Below are 20792 nucleotides of genomic sequence, written 5' to 3' on the forward strand. Positions count from 1 at the left end.
CCGGGCAGAGAGACTGCAAGCTTACGTCCACCTGTGCCGTGGACTCTTCTACCAACCAACCCTGTGCCCAAACCAGGACGTTAAACGTAATCCTCCCGTCCTCTCTCAGAATGGGTCCCCTGATTTCACAGATGGCCTTTTCCTCAGAGGATTTGAATATTTTTTATTGTTGTTATAATTAATTATTATCGTCGTCATCACAATTGGTTTCACAGGCACCTACACGATTCTTTTAGGAATTTTAAGAAATTTTTGTCAGTCTAAACAGATCTGGGAAGCATGAAGATCAGCTACAGCGTATTTTATTATTTACACAGATTTGACCTCTGTCCATAAATAAAATTACAATTGAGTATACAAGTAGAACATGCATCCTAACCCAAAGAAGGTAATTAGAACATGAAGAAAACACAGAGCAGCTTTTGGGTAAATAGACCGAAAGCGACGTTACCACTCCTTCTTCAGTATTTCCACATATAGCACTCATTCCCTATTTCTAGTATTACACCTCTTGCCGTGTCTTACAGCTGGCTGAGCAACTGAGAGGACACACGGCACTCTCACCTCTAACTGTGAACCTGAACGTGAAGAGAACAGTTTCTCTACCTCCATACTCTAGGCAGAGAATGGACGAAAATCGCCTACAGAAACATCACATTTTTCTGGTCCTCAAGATAGCCAAAAATATCCATTCATGTCAAATATTTTCCAGAATCGCTGGGGAGCTACATAATAGGCATCAAGGTAGAGGTGTTGCTTCAAGGCCGTTAGACCCCATGACTACGAAAACGGAAAGAGGAACGTAGATTATTCATAGGGAACAACATTAGAAATGATCTGCGAGACCACTGAAAATGGCTTATTGGGGGTGCCTGGGTTGCACAGTCAGTTAAGCATCTGAAACTTTGATTCCGGTTCAGGTTTGTGGGCTCGAGCCCTGTGACAGGCTCTGTGCTGACGGTGGTGCAGAGCCTGCTTGAGATTCTCTCTCTCCCTCTCTCTCCGCCCCTCCCCCACTCAGGTGCACGTGCACACACTCTCTCTCTTTCAAAAATAAATAAACTTAAAAAAAATGGCTTAGGGGCGCCTGGGTGGCGCAGTCGGTTAAGCGTCCGACTTCAGCCAGGTCACGATCTCACGGTCCGTGAGTTCGAGCCCCGCGTCGGGCTCTGGGCTGATGGCTCAGAGCCTGGAGCCTGTTTCCGATTCTGTGTCTCCCTCTCTCTCTGCCCCTCCCCCGTTCATGCTCTGTCTCTCTCTGTCCCAAAAATAAAATAAAACGTTGAAAAAAAAATTAAAAAAAAATGGCTTAATGGGTGAACCAGTACGTTTCAAGGCCCAGTATGCTCTACTTTTAATCCTAGTCTTTGTTGATTATTGAAAAACATGCTAAGATATATTTAGAGAAAACTGAGGGGAGATGCACTTTATTATCTTTATAATATTATATACCTTGAAGGAGAGGGGGGGAAAAACATGTCAGCTCTTCAAGTTACTTGTTCGGCAAGACTAACATACCTGAGGAACAGAATTCCATTGGCTTCAGGATCGTCTTATTAAATTTGACCACCTCTTCAGTCCTCTGCTTCACAATGAATTCTCAGTTTTAAAAGTTAATTTTATCCTCTTCCTGTCCAGTTTTACTACTATCACACCTGCCCTGAGGAAAAGAGTGTTAATAATGTGCCCTTTCATCTTTCTCCACACATAAGCAAACATAACAAGCATGATTCACTTAGGGTAATCAGTATACAGCCTCGAATATACCAACAACCCTAGCTTCCGATCACAGTCACCATGCCCACTGTCCCAAGGCCATGGACTCCTCACCAATGGGACTAGCTCACCTTCTCTCTTCATATATAATGGACGTCTGGCTATTTTACCAATATGGTAGCCCTACGCCAACAAAATGGTCGCTAGAATGATCTCAGTCCAGTGGTTTTCAACCTTAGCTGAAAATTAGAATCCTAAGAGTAGCTTAAATTCTTTTTTCCATAACCTAATCACACCCCCGATCAACTATATCAGAGTCCTAAGAGGTGGAATAATCTCAGGCATCAGTGTTTCTTCAAAGCTTCTCAGTATAATTTCAGCGCACAGCTAAACTGAGTATGTCCACCAAGCCAGATAAAGCAAATGGCATATTACCTGTCTAGCCTGACCACCCCAACCAATCTTCTCATTAAAGAGTTGTGGGACGAGCTCACAAAAATGAAATAGCTGAGGTTTGTAATTACTTCTGTCCCAGTTTTGACCTGTCCTGACCCAATTCGCCCTGCACGAGCCAAACTAATTTTGCTAACACTGAAGAAAGAGCCATCCAGTGAGGTGATGAATGTGTTAGCTGAACCTACTGTGGGGGCCTGGGTGGCTCAGTTGGTTAAGTGTCCACCTTTGGCTTACGGTTCGTGAGTTTGAGTCCCACATTGGGTTCTCTGCTATCTGCCTTAGATCCTCTGTTGGTCTCTCTCTCTCTGCCTCTCCCTGGATCGCGCGCCCTCTCTCTCTCTCTCAAAAGTAAATACACATTAAAAATAATGTTCCAGCTTCTTGTGGAAATCATTTCACAATACATATATCAAATCGTTGTCTTATCCACCTGAAACTTATACAATGTTATATGTCAATTATATCACAGTAAAGCTGGCAAAATGAAATTAAAAATAAATAAATAAGCAAAATGTTTTTAAAGACAGAAAAGAAAGAGTTTTCGCTTTGAGGATGGTTCCGCCACCTTTGCCTTTGAATATGCTTGCTCAGGGAAGCTAGTATTGAGGCCATTTATTCAAACATTGGCGAATATCCAGGCTGAGTTAATAAGTATCTCCAGTGGCGTTTGTGAAACTTGCAGATTCCGCAGTCCTGCCCTCCAGTCATTTTGAGTCTTTAGACCTGAGGTGCAGCCCAGGAATCTGTCCTTTTAAGGGGACTACCTGTATAAATCTTACACGAAGACAGCTTTGGAAACTACATAACTCTTCAATGAGGGAAGGACAGTTATCCAAAATAAATACAAACCATGGCCTTTCCCCAGGACTTTTGACAGTGTGTGTGTGTGTGTGTGTGTGTGTGTGTGTGTGTGTTGTGTGATATCTCCCAGAAATTTTCAATAGTGGGGAGAGAGAGAGATTGACTCCTGGCATATGGCATGTCTCATAACATAAGCCAAGGTATCAGAAAGCAGCAAGGAATAAATTATTCCAACATAAGGGGTTGGAGGATCTTCCAGAAGACCTTTGGGTTTACTCATCCACTGCAAAGGCTGCCAGGGACGACATCATGATGGCAGGGAAGCGGGAAGACGTCTATGAGCAATACAATCTGGTGAAATTCCAGAGCCACTGTGAGGTCAGAAACAGAAACGTCCTCTTTCAGTGAGGGTGAAAGAGTGCACAGGAGAAAGAGTTAAAAGATACAAGACACCAGGGAAGAAACTTGTAACCTCCTGATAGGAACAAAATAACCAACAAAGATATTTTAACACTAATCGTAGATCTTTCGATGGTTAGAAATAGAGGAATAAAAGAAGAAATGATCTTTCCCAGGGGAATAAAGAAAAACTCAAATGTGTGGGAGTCAGGTGCAGAGGCGTTGACCTTTGAGGAATAATTTTGTCTTTGTGCGAATGACAGTGAGAGAAAGCTACTAAAGAAATAAAAGAGTAAAGTTGCTTTTTTTAATCTGTGTTAGACTTGTGTTTCAGTCCTGTATGATAATTAGTAAAGCCTGCTCACTTGAACTATGATGAAATAATTATGTTTCCAAATTTGTGCTTACGTATATTTTGCTCATAATTTTCACTACATTTTCACATTAGACTTTGATTCCTTTGTTCTAGAGTTTCTGTTAGTGCCTATGTAAAATTTCAATCAGCTCTCAATTTTAAATCTTTAGAGAGTAAAAGGCTACTGGATGTAGCGTGATGTTCTTTCAAAGGATTGTCAAAGTAGTCTGAAATGCACCTAGCTCAGAACTCGGATCATGTCAGTTTTTCCAGTGAATTCTAGATCTCTGGTTTGGCCAGATCAGTATTGTGGGTTAGTTTACCATTCTATCGAGGCTCTACTCAGCTGCGCAATTATATGAGGAGCAAGTAAAAACCATCTCCTTCACCGAATAAGCAATTTTGTCCCAGAAAAACGTTCAAGCTAGATTTACGATGTTCGGCGACTACCGTGCAGGGACGCTGACCAGCTATGCCGCAGGAAAGTTCTGAAAAATAGAACACAATGGTTCTACTATCTTCACACAATTTCTAATACCCAGATTACCCAAGCAATAACCTCAACATTACTGATCTAAAAAAATGATAGTATAAATACTAAATGATGTGCTACTCCACCTATATGACAAAGCTCGTACAAAGGGTACGAGCAAACAATTTGCCAAGATACTAAAATATTTTCAAATCAGTTGGTATAATGCTGCTGCCCTAGCCGCCAGCACCCCTATCCCAGAATCCCCCAGATCTCTGTCACAACGGGGCCTCCTGAATGTTGTTCCAGGGCTGCTGGCTGCTAAATATTCAAACGCCACCCCTGTACACTTGTGCATGTGTGATGACAGAGCAGGAAAAGAGCCTTTTATTTGAGGGAGGAAATCCAGTGAAATGATGCTGAGATAGAATAACAGGGCCATACAGTGGCTATTCCCCCGAGGTCCCCAGCAGTCACCAGAACATCAGATCAGAAGCCATCAGACGATGAAGCAGAGGATGTCCCGTGAAATTTATTTGCCTGATAGTTTACGTACACCGTCATCTTTTCATGTTTTTGGCTGTGGTCGGGTAGGCTTCTCTTTCTTCACATGAACGTAATCACAAGTCCCTTACATCTTGGTGAATTCGGAAGATGCGTATTAATCCAGATCTTCGATCTTCACTAATGTAGCTGTCTTCTCACAAATCCAAGAAATTTCAGCACTGCAGCGGGAAAGATAAATCTTTCCTTTCTGAAAATAGGCACATCCTCTGGATCCATTGATCTGGGTGTATTCTCTAGGGCTGAATCTGGAAAGGCATCCATTTAAAATTAAAGACAAATTTCATATTTGAAATTTGATCACAATTCAGGGTTCTCAGTTACCAAAAGCCATCTATCGGAACTTTGAGAGACTTCTGGTTCCACAACATATCAAAGTTCTTTTTTCTTATTTAATTTTTTTAAATGTTTATTTATTTTTTTAGAGAGAGAAAGACAGAGTGTGAGTGGGGGAGGAGCAGAGAGAGAGGGAGACACAGAATCCGAAGCAGGTTCCAGACTCTGAGCTGTCAGCACAGAGCCCGATGCGAGGCTCGAACTCACAAACCGTGAGATCGTGACCTGAGCCGAAGTTGGAGGTTCAACCGACTGAGCCACCCGGGCGCCCCCACAACATATCAAAGTTCTTCAAGCTGGCATATCTGAGATTTTCCATTTCAAGTTAATCATAATCCCAGGTAGAATTATTTAAGCAGGATACTTAAGTTCTGGGTTGAGAATTTGTAACCTCTCCATTAACGTGGTAGAAACTACCCAGCACATATGATATTAGAAGTACTAGGATTTCTTTACTTTGGAACTTTATGAAGGAAAACAGACAAGTGAAATCACGTTCTGGGTGGACAGTTATTACATTTTGTTATGCACAAATATAATTTTGTGCGTATATAATTTTGTGTTATGTATATATATATACACACACGTGTGGAGGAGGAAGAAAGAACACGATAAGGGTTAAGGGAGAATATAAGTGACTACATCGATGTGGTTCTGATACCGGTCCCTAGTTCCTCCGTAAGGAATTGGTGGTAACTCTTGAATAACGTCATTACAAATCATGCTCAGCCGGTCTCAACTCCTGTGTGCCTTTTTACTCGCATGATCTGCATAAACTGCAGTGTTCTTTTCTGGCTTCAGGGCCGGGCTTACTAAATCTTCCTCTTGGCTTCTGCGCTTGCTGAGATTAGCCTCACTCGGGAGGAAACGGCTGTGTGATTCAGAAGCTCAGTCCCGGCACCTTGCGTGATAACAGCCACAGTCTCAGGGCATCAGTGACGTCAGACTCCCCACCTTGCTGCAGGGACCATCTCCTCCATATTTTAACCGGGAGTGAGCGGAGGGGCCTGGGATAATGAAAAGTCCTTTGGGAGAAGGGACTCATCTTCGTAAAGCCCAAAATGGAAACAGTGGCACTTCCCAGGGTATGGTGGCGCGTGCTATAAACCCTCAGTCTAGCAGCAACACTCCGGATTAGTGTGTTATCATCTCATGCCCAATATGGCTCCATTTGCAAAGAAGTGACTCTCATCTTTGTGTTTTTGTTACTTTGCACATGCTCTTCGCCGTGAGTATTTGGGCGAAACCAGACTAGTTGATTTAATATGACTGGTAGTGGTCATTAGCGAGGGCAAAATTGTCATGGTGTGTCCCACCCTGACAAAATGGTGGGAAATGGACAAAGATGACATCTATCTGGGGACAAAAGTGCAGACCTGTCATTGTTTGTTATTCAGGGAATGTGGGGAGCCACCGCTGAAGCACAGTACCCTTGGTGGAAAATGAGTGATTATCACTCAGTTTAAGGAAACCTGGACAGGACGCCTGGGTGGCTCAGTCGGCTGAGCGTTGGTTGACTTCGGCTCAGGTCATGATCTCACGGTTCGTGGGTTCGAGCCCCGCATCAGTCTCTGTGCTGACCGCTTAGAGCCTGGAGTCTGTTTCAGATTCTGTGTCTGCCTCTCCCTCTGTCCCTCCCATGCCCATTCTCTGTCTCTCTCTGTCTCTCAAAAATAAACATTAAAAATTTTTTTAAAAAAGGAAATTTGGACAACATGCATTAAGGAGTAAAACAGGAGTGAGGTGAATGGGTGAATAACTTGATGGGAAGGGAGGTGGAGAAAAAACCCACCACACCCAGAAATGTGCCAAATGACCTTACATTTCATGTAATGTACAAATACCATGTATTATATTAAAAGTACAGGGGCGCCTGGGTGGCTCATTGGGGCGCCTGGGTGGCTCAGTGGGTTAAGCAGCTGACTTCAGCTCAGGTCATGATCTCGTGGTCCGTGAGTTCAAGCCCCACGTCGGGCTCTGTGCTGACTGCTCAGAGCCTGGAGCCTGTTTCAGATTCTGTGTCTCCCTCTCTCTGACCCTCCCCCATTCATGCTCTGTCTCTCTCTGTCTCAAAAATAAACAAACGTTAAAAAAAATTTTTTAAAAAGTACAAATACAACTGTATCGTCTTGATATAGTTGTGATGAGCTGTGTTCCTCAAAATATTTGATTTGTAATCACTAAGAGAATTTTGTAAGACTGTGTTCCTTGACATATTTTTGACATCTATTTTTTCACAACTTTAAATAGTTGCAAAAACCGTAATTTTCAAAGTATCATGTATTCTATAGGTACACTAAATATTTCCTCAAAACCTTGAATTCCGCTCATTTTAAGTCATGAAAAACATTTGCCATATAATCTAATTGGTAAATTCCATGAAAAAAACTAATTATTAAACTGATTCGCCAATTTAGACATACTTGCTGTTAGAAAGTGGTTGACAATTGGAATTTAAATAAATGTGTTAATGTATGTCCATGATAAACACCACCCTCTGGACTGTAAGTGTTGGGCAGCCAGGGTAGCAGAGAGCCCAAGGTCATGATCGCAAAAGCACTCGGTCCTGATTTTGCCACTTAGGAGCTCAGTGACCTCAGGCAAGTTATTTAATCTCTCTATGGCAATTGTTTCATCCCTAAAATAGGACTATAACAGTGCTTTTATCATAGGGCTAATATTTATCAACTGTTTCAAACAAAGCGTATTATTTGTTTTTTAAATTAAAAAAAAAGAAATTTCAACTAATAGAAAAGCTTCCGTGTTTTGCCATGAGTTTGTCACATACATGAAATTAGGTAGTCTTGCTCTCAATAGTTTTTCCTGAAGCTCTCTTTTCTTTGTACATTGTACTCTTTTTGTTTTTTTTGGATCTAGATTTATAATTCTTACAGTTAACATTGATTTTCTTAGTGTTCCATTTCTTAGGATTCTTCGCTTGCTTTCCCCCCGCCCCCCATCACCCCGACAGTTGAAACTTACAAGGATGGAGACGGAATGGAGCCATCCTCCCATAGCCAGCTCTTTCCAGACGGATCCCATGATAAGCCCAACCAGAAGAAAGAAAACTTGGGTAATGGCTGTGACTTGAGAAAATCCTGAGAGAGACAACGGGGAAAATATGATGGCAGAGCCACATTCTGGTTTGCAGACGTTAAGATATTCATTCCCATTCAAAATGCCCGAATTCCCACTGTGTGAGTCAGAAATTCCACGTATTTACTTTCCATCATATGAATAATGTCTATAACCAGGGAAAGAAATTCAGCCAGACCTTTTCCTCCAAGCTCTCTATCTTCACCAAGGTGGAATTCTGGTCCAGGCAGTTATTTCTACTGTTAACCCAGGTATTTTCCTCATTCGTTGCAAAATAATAGCAGCTGTTTTGGTACCATTGCCACATTTTAGGGCAAGGATTGCATTTGTGGTCTGAAAAAGAAATTACACCCATTAGCACAAATTAAATAATCCTGGCGTGACTGGGAAAGGATTTGGGAACTAAGTAATTGAACTTGACGATAGGGTCTGAGACCCAGCATTCTGAAAACATACCGCTTTAGGAGCCTGTGAAAATGAAATCACCCCCCCCCCCCCACCAGGGGCGCCTGGGTGGCGCAGTCGGTTAAGCGTCCGACTTCAGCCAGGTCACGATCTCGCGGTCTGTGAGTTCGAGCCCCGGGTCAGGCTCTGGGCTGATCGCTCAGAGCCTGGAGCCTGTTTCCGATTCTGTGTCTCCCTCTCTCTCTGCCCCTCCCCCGTTCATGCTCTGTCTCTCTCTGTCCCAAAAATAAATAAACGTTGAAAAAAAATTTTTTTTTTAAATGAAATCACCCCCCAATTATGGGCTGGGGCAACAGTGATCGAAATTCTCCTTCCAGGGCTCAGTCTTCTGGCCTCAGAGTTACCAGCTACACTTTTAACTTCTTATAACATCAGCATCACCTAAAAATGGTTCACACATTAAGAGGCTGAAGAATCGAGGTTGGGATCATTGCAAGATGCTCCCCAAATTCACCTCTGTGTTTTCAGAAATGTTAAATAAATTCCTATCTTCCCTTGTCCCCTGGAAATGTAGGGCGACATCATTAGGAGTCTTTGGATAACATAACTTTCTCATACTGCAAGGTGGCTCATGTGATCAGTGCCCACTGGGGCAACAGATTTGACCTGACGGTAGGTCCTGATTACCTGAAGTGCGAATGATCAGCTCTTGGCAGAGCTTGATGGCCATCTGTTCCTGCCGCTTCAATAGACTGGAGATCTGGGATTTGAGATGCTCCTCCCCGGTGGGAAAATTCCTGTAGTCGCTCAGCTGCTGGGAGAAGTTATCTTGCTGTTGGTGGATGGTTTTTTGCAGTTGACTTAATCTCTCTGAATCTGAGTTAATTTCATGAGATGTCTGCAAAACTCCAAGACATAATAGGATACATGTTCACATATCCTCTTATTCTCAGCCAGGGGTAATTCTTTTAACACAGCCATATTTCTTACATCATGTCGTATGTATTAGTGGCTCTCAATAATTGAAGCATCGTGGACGAAGCACACACGATTGCCTTGCTATTCCAAATTGTTTGGAGCTCATCCTTTATAATTGTATTGAGATTTTGCATCTGATTATACTTGTATTAAATGAATGAATTAATGATTATATATCTTTGTTATTTCATCTAAGGCAATGCCATTTTGCCATTCGTCTAGTGTGGTTTTTTTCCTATTTGGAGTTGGTTCATGTAATTGGTGTTTTCATGGGAACAGAATCCTTTAAGGCAATAGGTATGGTGTGAAGACCACTTTTATCAGAATCATCCATATATTTGTTTTTTTTTAATGCAGATTTTAGAAGCACCTGGGTAGCTCAGTCAGCTGAGGATTTCAGCTCAGATCATGATCTCATGGTTCCCGAGATCGGGCCCTGTGCAGGGCTCTGCAGTGACAGTGTGGAGCCTGGGAGGCTGCTTGGGATTCTCTCTCTCCCTCTATCTCTGCCCCTCCCCTACTCTCTCTCTTAAAATAAGTAAATAAACATTTTTTTTAATCTTTAACGTTTATTTTTGAGACAGAGAGAGACAGAGCATGAACAGGGGAGGGGCAGAGAGAGAGGGAGACACAGAATCCGAAACAGGCTCCAGGCTCTGAGCTGTCAGCACAGAGCACGACGTGGGGCTCGAACTCACGGACCGTGAGATCATGACCTGAGCCGAAGTCGGACGCTTAACCGACCAAGCCACCCAGGCGCCCCAGTAAATAAACATTTTTAATGCAGATTTTAATGCCACACCAGACTATTTCTGGCCCTGGATCCATAAAAATCAGCCTCTTTAATTAGCACCTCAGGTGATTCATCGTCACAATAAATTTAAGAGTCACTGCCCTTCAGGAAAAAAAAAAAAAACCCTTCACCCGTCTATAGTGAACCAATGAATATGCATCAGTGCATCTTCATTTTTAAAATACACATCATTGTAGAAGATCAACTGCTAATCCCTAATGATTGGCTACTGAATAGTTGTGACTGCTGCTAGAACATCATGTTTCTTTCTAAAAGAAAGAAGGCTAAAAAGAAAAAAGGCTAAAGCCACATCATTAGCTCCTAGTTAAATGTTCAAACCAGTATGTCTAAATTCTAATTACCCATGAAATCTTTCAAATGTAAAAATGAAAGAACGTAGCATGGAAGGTGCTAGCATCCTCCAGAAAATAAACTTTCTTGCCTGCAAGTCCCCTGAAAGGGAATACTGCTCTGTCCATCATATACTTAACGACACCCTACAAAGTGTGTATTCTCAGGATGTTCTTCCACTTAATGTTAGTCCACAACTCCCTATCCTGTCCGACCCTGACGGTTCAAGGATGGGTCAGAACCAAGGGAATACTCTTTTTTGGGGGGGGGCTATTGTGATTGGGACTGGAACTTCCATTGTTACGCAGAGGTGGTTCAACTTTCTATATACAGGGTAAGGTCCCCCAGGTAACTTATCCTCTTTGTTTTTATCTCTTTTTCATTTCTAGCAGGCAGGCTGTTTCTACACTAGAAAGGTCTTGAGTGAGCAGATTAAGCCAGTCTTGTACTAAGTCTTTGGGGTGAATGAAACGGCACGCTTTTCCTTGAGTCCCCCTCTGTTGGCTCCCTGTTGGTCACCACTGGGATAATAGGTGGATGTGCCTCTATGCAGAAAAGAAGCTCCCCATTCCAACGAATAAAGAGGAAAAACAAAAGCCGTGTTCATAATCCAGTCTGGTTTATTAAGAGGAAATGGATAAAATCCAATTCCAAAATCCTCATAATCATAAAGTCTGTCCCTTGGTTGTTGAGCTTAGAGACTTGGAAGAATGAAAGAGATGTGATCATATAATATTGTCAAACCTGAGTCTGCATAGTTTACAAATGTGTTTCCTAATCACCTTTCTTGGGTTCGATGAAAATATACTTACGCATAATCCCCAAGGTCACCAGCCCAATCAGCAGCATCAGACAAAGAGTTAACAGACTCAGGGCAGCCTGGCGCCAGATGGGGGAGGGAGCTGGACACCCTGAAGAAAGCCAACAGAGAAATTGTAGTTGCACATGAGTTTTTATTTCTCCCACTTAGGAAGCTTCCCCAGCTTCCTAAAATCTCCCTCTTCTTTCTCTCTTTACTTTCTCAAAAATACCTAAAATGATGTGCGGTAAGATCTCTACCATCAGTGCTCCCCCACTTCTCTTCCCACCATTCTCTTTCCCTTTAAGAGTGTCTCCTAATTTTTAGGTTTGTGTTTTATATCATTGAACACCCTTCTTTAAGATTACCAAATGCAGGGGCGCCTGGGTGGCTCAGTCGGTTAAGCGTCTGACTTCGGCTGAGGTCATGATCTCACCGTCCGTGAGTTCGAGCCCCGCGTCGCGCTCTGTGCTGACAGCTTAGAGCCTGGAGCCTGCTTCAGATTCTGTGTCTCCCTCTCTCTCTGACCCTCCCCTGTTCATGCTCTGTCTCTCTCTGTCTCAAAAATAAATAAACATTTAAAAAAAAAAAAAAGGTTACCAATTGCATGTATGAGATGTGGTGAAAAATGCTTCTCTGGGGGCGCCTGGGTGGCGCAGTCGGTTAAGCGTCCGACTTCAGCCAGGTCACGATCTCGCGGTCCGTGAGTTCCAGCCCCGCGTCAGGCTCTGGGCTGATGGCTCAGAGCCGGAGCCTGTTTCCGATTCTGTGTCTCCCTCTCTCTCTACCCCACCCCCGTTCATGCTTTGTCTGCTCTGTCCCAAAAATAAATAAACGTTGAAAAAAAAATTAAAAAAAAATAAATAAAAAAAAATGCTTCTCTGGATGATCTGGACAATAGGGGAGACTCCAAGTTTTTGAGGTCACAAAACCTCCCCAAGGCTAGGATTATTATGGATTTTACTTTTATCAATTACATTCTATTTAGCATCTGGTAGGTAATGAATGAATACTGAATGAAAGGCAAAATTAACATGTAGTCTAACCTATGATATTTCTTTATTCAGAATCTAATGGCACCTAGCCCAACATTTTCAGACAGATTAATGCAAATTTCCAGGTGCACTGTCACATACAGCACAACCACAACTCCTTTTCTCTCAAGGATTACAGCTATAACTTAAACAAACAAATAAATGAAAATGTATAACCAGTTTTATTAGAGCCCATGACAAACCTATTCCCGTCCTCTTTGCATATCGCCCTAATACCACGCACAGGCACGCGTGCACACACACACACACACACACACACACACACACTCACACACACACTTAAAAACAAATCCAAAGAGGAGAAAGTAGTTCCTATATATCAGATGATTTGGGCGACAAGCTGAACTGTCAACGGATTATTAAAAATTAAGAATATAGTCTGATATACTAACCTGGATTCCTGACCACAGAGATTTATATTTCTTCCAACAAGGGATAAGGGAATGAGCTAAAGACTAGAACTGAGTTTGGACTCCACATACTAGTTGTAGGAACTTGGCTAAACCATTTAGTTTGTTTCAGCCTCAGCTTTGCTAATATTATTCCATTTACTTCACAATTATATTTTGAGAAAAATATGATATAATGCATATAAAATACTATACAGATACTGTTATTATTGATTCAACAGTACGAATTATACTGGGAATTTCCACCTTCTAAAAACAGTTTTTTTAAACTTCTAAAACAGAAATGATCTCCTGTCTATTTCTGACTCACTCATCTTCCCATTCCTCTCTTCAGTTATTTGTACCTTTAAAAAAGAGAAATTTCCTCCACTTTCTCTATTTTAGAAGTTTCCCATCTGACTTCTAAAAGAATATTTGCCTGGCATCTCTCACAAGGTGTCAATATCACGACTTCACTTTTAAAAAGAAATCCATTAATCCCCAAATTCGATTTCTCTCGTATCCAATATGTTTCACTACGGCACAGAGCCTCAAGAAACATAGTGATACCACACGTTTAAAGAGATCTAGGAAGGTACATGTTTTCTCCCCCAAATTGGGAACATCCATTCCACTTAACGCATCCCACAACTTTGTCTCCGTTTCGGAGATTCTGCAGCACACTTCTCCTTAGCATCGACCTCAAAGCATTTAACACCTGTGCATCCCCCAAGGTCAACATCTTGCTGTCTCTGAACTCCTACCTCTTTTCCTTAGGTTATTTCTGTCCCGGTTATTTCTTGCTCCAACAGAATCCTGAAACGTGAGTGTCGCGTAAGTCACTTCGTCAGACATTGTAGAAGAAAGCGCTACTGTAAATTACTCAATGTTGCAATGTCTTCAGGCTCAGGAGCAGGGTGTTCTTCTCAAGGCTGGGAGCTTTTATAAACACACTCTACTGACCCAGGACACACCCCACCGCCCCTCTGGAAGGACAGAATGACAATCAGTTTTTTGTTTTTTGTTTTCGTTTTTGTTTGTGGTGTGTGTGTGTGTGTGTGTGTGTGTGTAGAAAGAGAAGTCAAGTACCTTTCTCTTTAGAAACCAGAATAAAAAAGATCTCAATCCGTCTGTTCTTTCTGCACTGCTTCTTGTGAAGCAATAGGGGTACTTGGAGCAGAGCCCGGATGGCAGTTTCCTGGGGGAATTCCCATGATCCTCAGGTAGAGGATCTGAATGTTTCAGTAAAGGGTCCGACTGTCGTGTTTACATGTGTCAAAGACCAGCTAAGCCTGTATGAAGACATCGGATCTCGTTTATACTCACTCATATCAGATAGACCCGTGCAAGACAGAAAAAGCCGTGTAGGTAAAGACCAACCACATTTAGCTGCTGTTTTAAGAAATACGTGTGTGTGTGTGTGTGTGTGTGTGTGTGTGTGACAGAGAAAGACAGATTGTGGAGAGGGGAGAGTGGCAGTACTAGCAATGGAACATAAAGAAGAAATTGATAGCTGTTAAAACTGCGTACCCATGGCAGGTCCCTCTGGCATGGCTAAATTCCAAACAGAATAATCCCTCTGGAAATAACAACTAATACTCAGGACAAGATTTAAAAAGCAACTACCAGAAGTTCCGGGATAGTGAAAGAAAGCAGGCAGATTCTGGGGACAAAAGGGCTGGCTCATGGTGTGGTGCTTTTGGTTTTGTTTTTAATGTGTTAATTTAGTCGGTTTTTAACCTGCGGGCAGCCAACAGTCGTTGTTGTGGGGCAGCTAAAACTCCTAGAGAATAGACGCCATCTTTCAGGTCTGAAAATTTCGAAGACTGGAGTTTGGGGCAACTGGAAGAACAAACAGTGCTGGGTAGTCACGGGGACCACTGCAAACGGGGAATCTCTAGAGAATCTTTATGCCTTGAAGCCTCTTTGAGCTACAAGTTATATACATCTCATCTTAAAAATAACTTGATAAAATAACCAAGCTCTGTGTTCTCTTTCTTAGGACTCAAAATGCCCTGAAAAGGTGTTTCCAGTGAAACTGAAGTCAACCCACTGCACAAAGATTTCACTGTGATACTTTGTTTCAACAACATCCTATGAGCAAGAAAGTGGACGATTTTTTTTAATTAATTTACTTATTTTGAGATTGAGAGTGGGGGAGGGGCGGAGAGAGAGAGAATCCCAAGCAGACTCCGTGCTGTCAGCCCAGAGACCAACATGGGGTTCCATCTCACCAACTGTGAGATCATGACCTGAGCCGAAGTCAAGAATCAGACGCTTAACCAACCGAGCCACCCAGGGGCCCCAAAGCAGACAATTGATATAGCAAGTGTTCTGGCTATTATCTGGAAGAACATGAGAAAAAAAAAAACAGCACCTCTCACCTACGGTTGGTCATTTAGTTCATCGGCATCAGACTCCAGGCACGGCATTTACTTCTAATCCCATCATTGCTTCTTATAAAAATTCACTAATTTATATTTGAAAAAATAATTGTTGTGGAGAACCTGTGGAAGGCAGAATGACAGCCCTCCCCCAAAGATGTGCACCTTCCCCTCCCCAGAACCTCTGAATAGAGTAGTTTGCATGGCAACAGGGATCGCAGATGTGACCAAGGTGACAGAGTTTGAGATGAGGAAGTTAGCCTGCGTTATCTGCCGGGCCCAATTTAAGCTCACGAGCCCTTCAAAGTGGAGAACCTTTCCTAGATTCGGGCAGAGAGAGACAACATTGCTGGCTGAAGGTGGAGGAGGAGGGCCAGGAACCAAGGAAGAGGCAAAGGAAAGAAAACGGGTGCTCCCACAGAGCACTCAGAAAGGAACACAGCCCCGCTGACAGCCTTGATTTACCCCCGTGAGATCCATGTCAGATTAATAACCCACCGACCTGAGAGACCTTAAAGTTGCGTTGTTGAAGCTGCTCTATTTGTAGAATTTGCTAAAGCAGCAAGAGGGAACTCACACAGGACCCAAAAAAAATTTTTGGGGGGGTCTATATATGAGCAAGGGAACTAAGAAATCTTTTCTAAAGTTTCCTTTGGGGTAAGAAGGAAAAGATTACATAACAGTACTGGTGGGGGGTGTTTTGGTGTAGGTTTTTGTTTTCAAATGGCTGAAGGACTTGATCCAGAACCTTCAAGGTCCACCTCTGTGTGAAGATTATCTTCGTCAAAGTTCTCCAGAATAAACTGCCCGTATGTCATGGGTGTGAATGAATATCCAATAGGTTGCAGAAAGACAATGTGAAGATAATGATTCTTCGAAAACTTTTATGTCTGATCTCTAAACACACGAATGCACATGTATTTCTTGTTCCTGTTCTTTGGTTTGTTGTTGTTGTTTTTTCAAAATGATGCAATGCTCAATCAAAAAAAATAATTATCTCGACGTTCTGAGTCATAATCAGTTAAACTCCCCTGTCAAAAATGTGGAAGTAAATAACAAATTTACGTTTCTGTTTACTATTCTATGTAACAGGCAAAGGCAGAGGCCATCGATACGAAGAAAAGTTAAATTAAACAGGTGATTACAAAAACGAAAACTCAGGATGTTTTTCTCTCTCTCCTTTGGTCTTTGTCTTTCACCACATTCTGCAAAGGCTGAGCATTCATTTTCATTGCCCTGATTCTTTCATACCCTCAAGTTCCCTAAGAAAGCATTTAACCTCTTACAGTATTATATGAAATTATACTTGGGTTTTAAAACCATGATGCGGAATCCCACTTGGTGGCTAATAATTTCTATAAGAAAAATGATCCAGGGCGCCTGGGTGGCGCAGTCAGTTAAGCCTCCGACTTCAGCCAGGTCACGATCTCCCGGTCCGTGAGTTCGAGCCCCGCGTCAAGCTCTGGGCTGATGGCTCAGAGCCTGGAGCCTGTTTCCGATACTGTGTCTCCCTCTCTCTCTGCCCCTCCCCCGTTCATGCTCGGTCTCTCTCTGTCCCAAAAATAAATAAACGTTGAAAAAAAAAATTAAAAAAAAAAAAATGATCCGTGTGCCTGGGTGGCTCCGTTGGTTAAGCATCTGATTTGGTTTTGGCTCGGTCATGATCTCACAGTTCTTGAGATCCAGCCCCCTGTCAGGCTCCCTGGTGACAGCATGAACCCTGCTTGGGATTCTCTCTTTCCCTCTCTCTCTCTCTGCGCCTCCCCCTCCCCCTGCCTCCATTCTCTCTCTCTTTCTCAAAATAAATAAATAAACTTAAAAAAAAGAAAAAGAAAAAGGGTTGGTTACACGTCTTACACGTTTTCTGCTATTATGATGCTAAAAGGCTTTATTATCTATTATTACTTTATAATTGTATTAGTTTAGAAACCACTGTTTATGCTCATCTCCCTCAAAACTTCCAGCATCTCTCTAGCTCATTTTGACAGATTACGCTATGATATACCACACCTTACTATAGTCATACGCCAAATTTCTCCTCATTTCCTTACCATTTTTTCAATAGTCTTGAATCTCTTAAATCTCGACTCTTGTCATGATTAGCACTGATTCCAATATCTATGTAGATGACAATTCCAATATACTGGACTCTCAGTCCCTGGAATAACCTCGGTAATCGACTACACCACCTGGCATCCCCCCACTGTGATCATACTTGAAAACTATGCCCTCCAATATTGTATTTACTAGTCTCACGTGACTATTTAAATTTAAATTAATGAAAGCAAAAACTCAGGGGGGCAGCTCGGTGGCTCAGTCAGTCGAGCATCTGACTTCGGCTCGGCTCATGATCTCATGGTTTGTGGGTTCGAGCCCCACATCAGGCTTTGCACTGACAGTGCAGAGCCTGCTGTGGATTACCTTACTCCCTCTCTCTCTCTGCCCTTCTCCTGCTCTCCCTCTCACTCTCTGAAAAATAAACATGAAGAAAATATTTTTTAATGAAAACTCGTTTCCTCAGTCGTACTCCTTACACATCAGCAAATATACAACTTCCATTATGACAGAAAATCCTACTGGGCAGCACTAGGCTGGTCTTGACAATTTCATTGCCAATATAAGCAACTCCTCTAATTCTTCAGTTGTAGAAATTCTCTTCTCCAACCTCCACCTCTTATCCTTCCAGCCCTCTCTCTGTGGCAATTCTATAGCCTTCAGTGCTTTGATGCCCACGACGATATCAAGTTTGGTGACCATACCACCTCTTTTTTGTCATGAATCGCTCATGTCTCTTTTCCCATTTTCTGACTTGGGCCATTTGTGAGGGTCAATTATAATAATCATTTCCTTACGTACAACTACAAATTCATTGCTTACTCCTTCATTGATCACACACATCTGGAAGATGCAGCCTGGTCAAATTCAACTCTACCTACTCTCCCCCTTGCATACAAAGCTGACTGTGACCGTATCAACTGGGTTTATTTTATATTTTTAAATTATAACTTCTCAGCGTGGTTGCTAACCAATCTATTCTGTGAATTTCCTAGAAGATTATTCCCAGTTCCTCATTTCTCAGTTCTCAAATTTCTTCTCTCTTTCTTCAAACTCAATTGATGACCTACTTCTTTTTATCCTGAGAAAATATAAACATCAAAAGTACATTTCCTCTGTTCCACTGACCAAATATACTGAAAGAAGAAAGAAAGAAGGAAAGAGAAAGAAAGAAAGAAAGAAAGAAAGAAAGAAAGAAAGAAAGAAAGAAAGAAAAAAGAAAGAAAGAAGAAAGACAGAAGAAAGAGAAAGAGAGAGAAAGGAAGGAAGGAAGGAAGGAGGGAAGGAAGGAAGGAAGGAAAGAAGGAAGGAAAGAAAGTCGTATCTGTATGTCAAACCATGTCATTTTCAACCACTATCCATTTGTACAACCATTTGTACAAATTGTACAAACTCTTATCCATGGTCAATCTCCATCTATACATACTTGAATCCATTCCATCTTAGTATTCAACGATTTTTAACTTGTTTCATCTCTACTGGTTCACTCACCTTAATTTACACGTAGGATATACTATCCCCCATTTTAAAAATAAGCAAAAAAGGTTTCATTCACCCTTCCACACACAAATATACACACAATTACCCCCTTTCTCGAATTCTTTTAACAACAAAGGAGTTCAAAAAGCTCTGTATGCCTTCTATCTCTTCCTACTTTTCCCGAATCCACTTGAATCAGGCTTTTCCCCTCACTTTATCTGCAAAAGCATTCCTAAATCACCATCAACCTCCACATTAACCCATCTAGTGACTCTTTCCCCAGTTTCATTTTACTCGGCCTATCAGCAGTGTTTGATGTAATTGGTTGTTCCCTTTAACTTAAAGTTCTTCTCCAAAATACTCCGTTCTAGGGGCGCCTGGGTGGCTCAGTCGGTTAAGCGTCCAACTTCAACTCAGGTCACCATCTCGCAGTCCGTGAGTTCGAGCCCCGCGTGGGGCTCTGGGCTGATGGCTCAGAGCCTGGAGCCTGCTTCCGATTCTGTGTCTCCCTCTCTCTCTGACCCTCCCCCGTTCATGCTCTGTCTCTCTCTGTCTCAAAAATAAATAAACGTTAAAAAAAATTCAAAATACTCTGTTCTACAGGACACCATTATCTTGTTTTTCTTTCTACTTCACTACCTAACACTCCCTCTGATTTTCTGGTTCCTCCTTATCTGACTTCACAATACTGCTGTGGCCCAAAGTTCAGTTCCCGGCCCTCTGTCCTGTTTGTGCTCATCCGGAGATACTGACAGCCATACGTAGGTGATCTCCAAACCTATGTCTTCAGGCCAGGGTTTGATCACCAGGTCCGTACATCTGACTGACGACTTGGAATATTTATTTAGATATGCTATAGGAGTTTCAAACTTAACACCTCAAAAAAATAAACAGCGCTTTCCCAGCTGTGTCACTGTATGCTTCTCCATTTCAGTAAATGAAAACTTCACTTAGCCCAAAACTCAGAATCAGCTCTGACTTCTTGTGTTGCTGTCACATGAATTAAATCTCCCAGACTGTACTGTTCATTGTGGGAAATAAGGGGAGGCACGTATTAAATATGGAAGTATTGTTGATTTGGGATACATTAAAAGAAATAGAGTTTACACAATCAGATACTCTAACTCCACTCTTCAATGATCATTCCATTCCCACATATCATGTGCCCATTTCAGAGAACACTTTTAAAGAGGGGTCTTAATTGGATAGTATTTAGAGAATGGGCAAAATGGAAATTCATTCAACACTATTTACAAAAAGGGAAGGAGAAAAGTCAAGATTAAATCCTCAGGCATCAAAGACCTAAAGATAAAAGCAGAGAGAAAAAGAAAATGGCCACAAGGAGGAGCTGGAGGATAAATACATGATAGAATTTATTTTGAAATGTATATTCAACCAATCCGGATAATCAAATATCCTGATTCCAATAAAGGGCTATGCTGACAGATTGATTGCTTTAACTCTCAGAGCAGCATTTACTTGTCCAGTGAAATGGACACAAGGGCCTGTCCCAAGCTCCGCCCCTAAAGATCTATTACACTATTTTTTACATTGCACTTACGATCTGGAATTATCTTGCTTTTTTTCTTTCTTTTGCCTCTTTGCTATTTGTGTTCATCGCCCTCCACTAGATTATAAGATCCATAAGAGCACAACTGTTGTATGTTTTGCTCACCACGTCATCCCGGAAAATAGAATACTATACACATACAGAGATCGATAAATATATATTTAAATAATTGATTAGTTACCCCTGCAAGATACGTTTAGTAGTGATTTTAATAGGATACCTTGGGGCGCCTGGGTGGCGCAGTCGGTTAAGTGTCCGACTTCAGCCAGGTTACGATCTCGCGGTCCGTGAGTTCGAGCCCCGCGTCAGGCTCTGGGCTGATGGCTCGGAGCCTGGAGC

At 42.1% G+C, this 20792-nt stretch overlaps 1 protein-coding gene and 1 long non-coding RNA gene across 3 annotated transcripts; both read right to left on the bottom strand.

Moving 5' to 3' along the window:
• Positions 1-285: 285 nt before the first annotated feature.
• LOC111561473 lies at positions 286-2454 on the bottom strand. Its single transcript, XR_002744109.2, has 2 exons — positions 1519-2454; positions 286-780 (listed from the first exon to the last, which is right to left on the bottom strand). It is a non-coding gene; the product is annotated as an uncharacterized LOC111561473 (long non-coding RNA).
• Positions 2455-4563: 2109 nt separating this feature from the next.
• CLEC12B (C-type lectin domain family 12 member B) lies at positions 4564-13911 on the bottom strand. Of its 2 annotated transcripts, none has more exons than XM_003988397.5 (6): positions 13730-13911; positions 11535-11633; positions 9288-9506; positions 8374-8528; positions 8082-8197; positions 4564-5011 (listed from the first exon to the last, which is right to left on the bottom strand). In XM_003988397.5, the coding sequence occupies exons 1-6, from the start codon at positions 13818-13820 to the stop codon at positions 4861-4863; spliced, it is 831 nt and encodes a 276-aa protein (XP_003988446.1). In that variant the 5' UTR covers positions 13821-13911; the 3' UTR covers positions 4564-4860. The 2 variants fall into 2 exon arrangements, with proteins under 2 accessions (XP_003988446.1, XP_019690055.1); XM_019834496.3 differs by lacking the exon at positions 13730-13911 and adding an exon at positions 12122-12236.
• Between the last annotated feature and the right edge of the window lie 6881 nt (positions 13912-20792).

Source organism: Felis catus, chromosome B4 (assembly GCF_018350175.1).
Source record: "Felis catus isolate Fca126 chromosome B4, F.catus_Fca126_mat1.0, whole genome shotgun sequence".
Lineage (NCBI taxonomy): Eukaryota > Metazoa > Chordata > Mammalia > Carnivora > Felidae > Felis > Felis catus.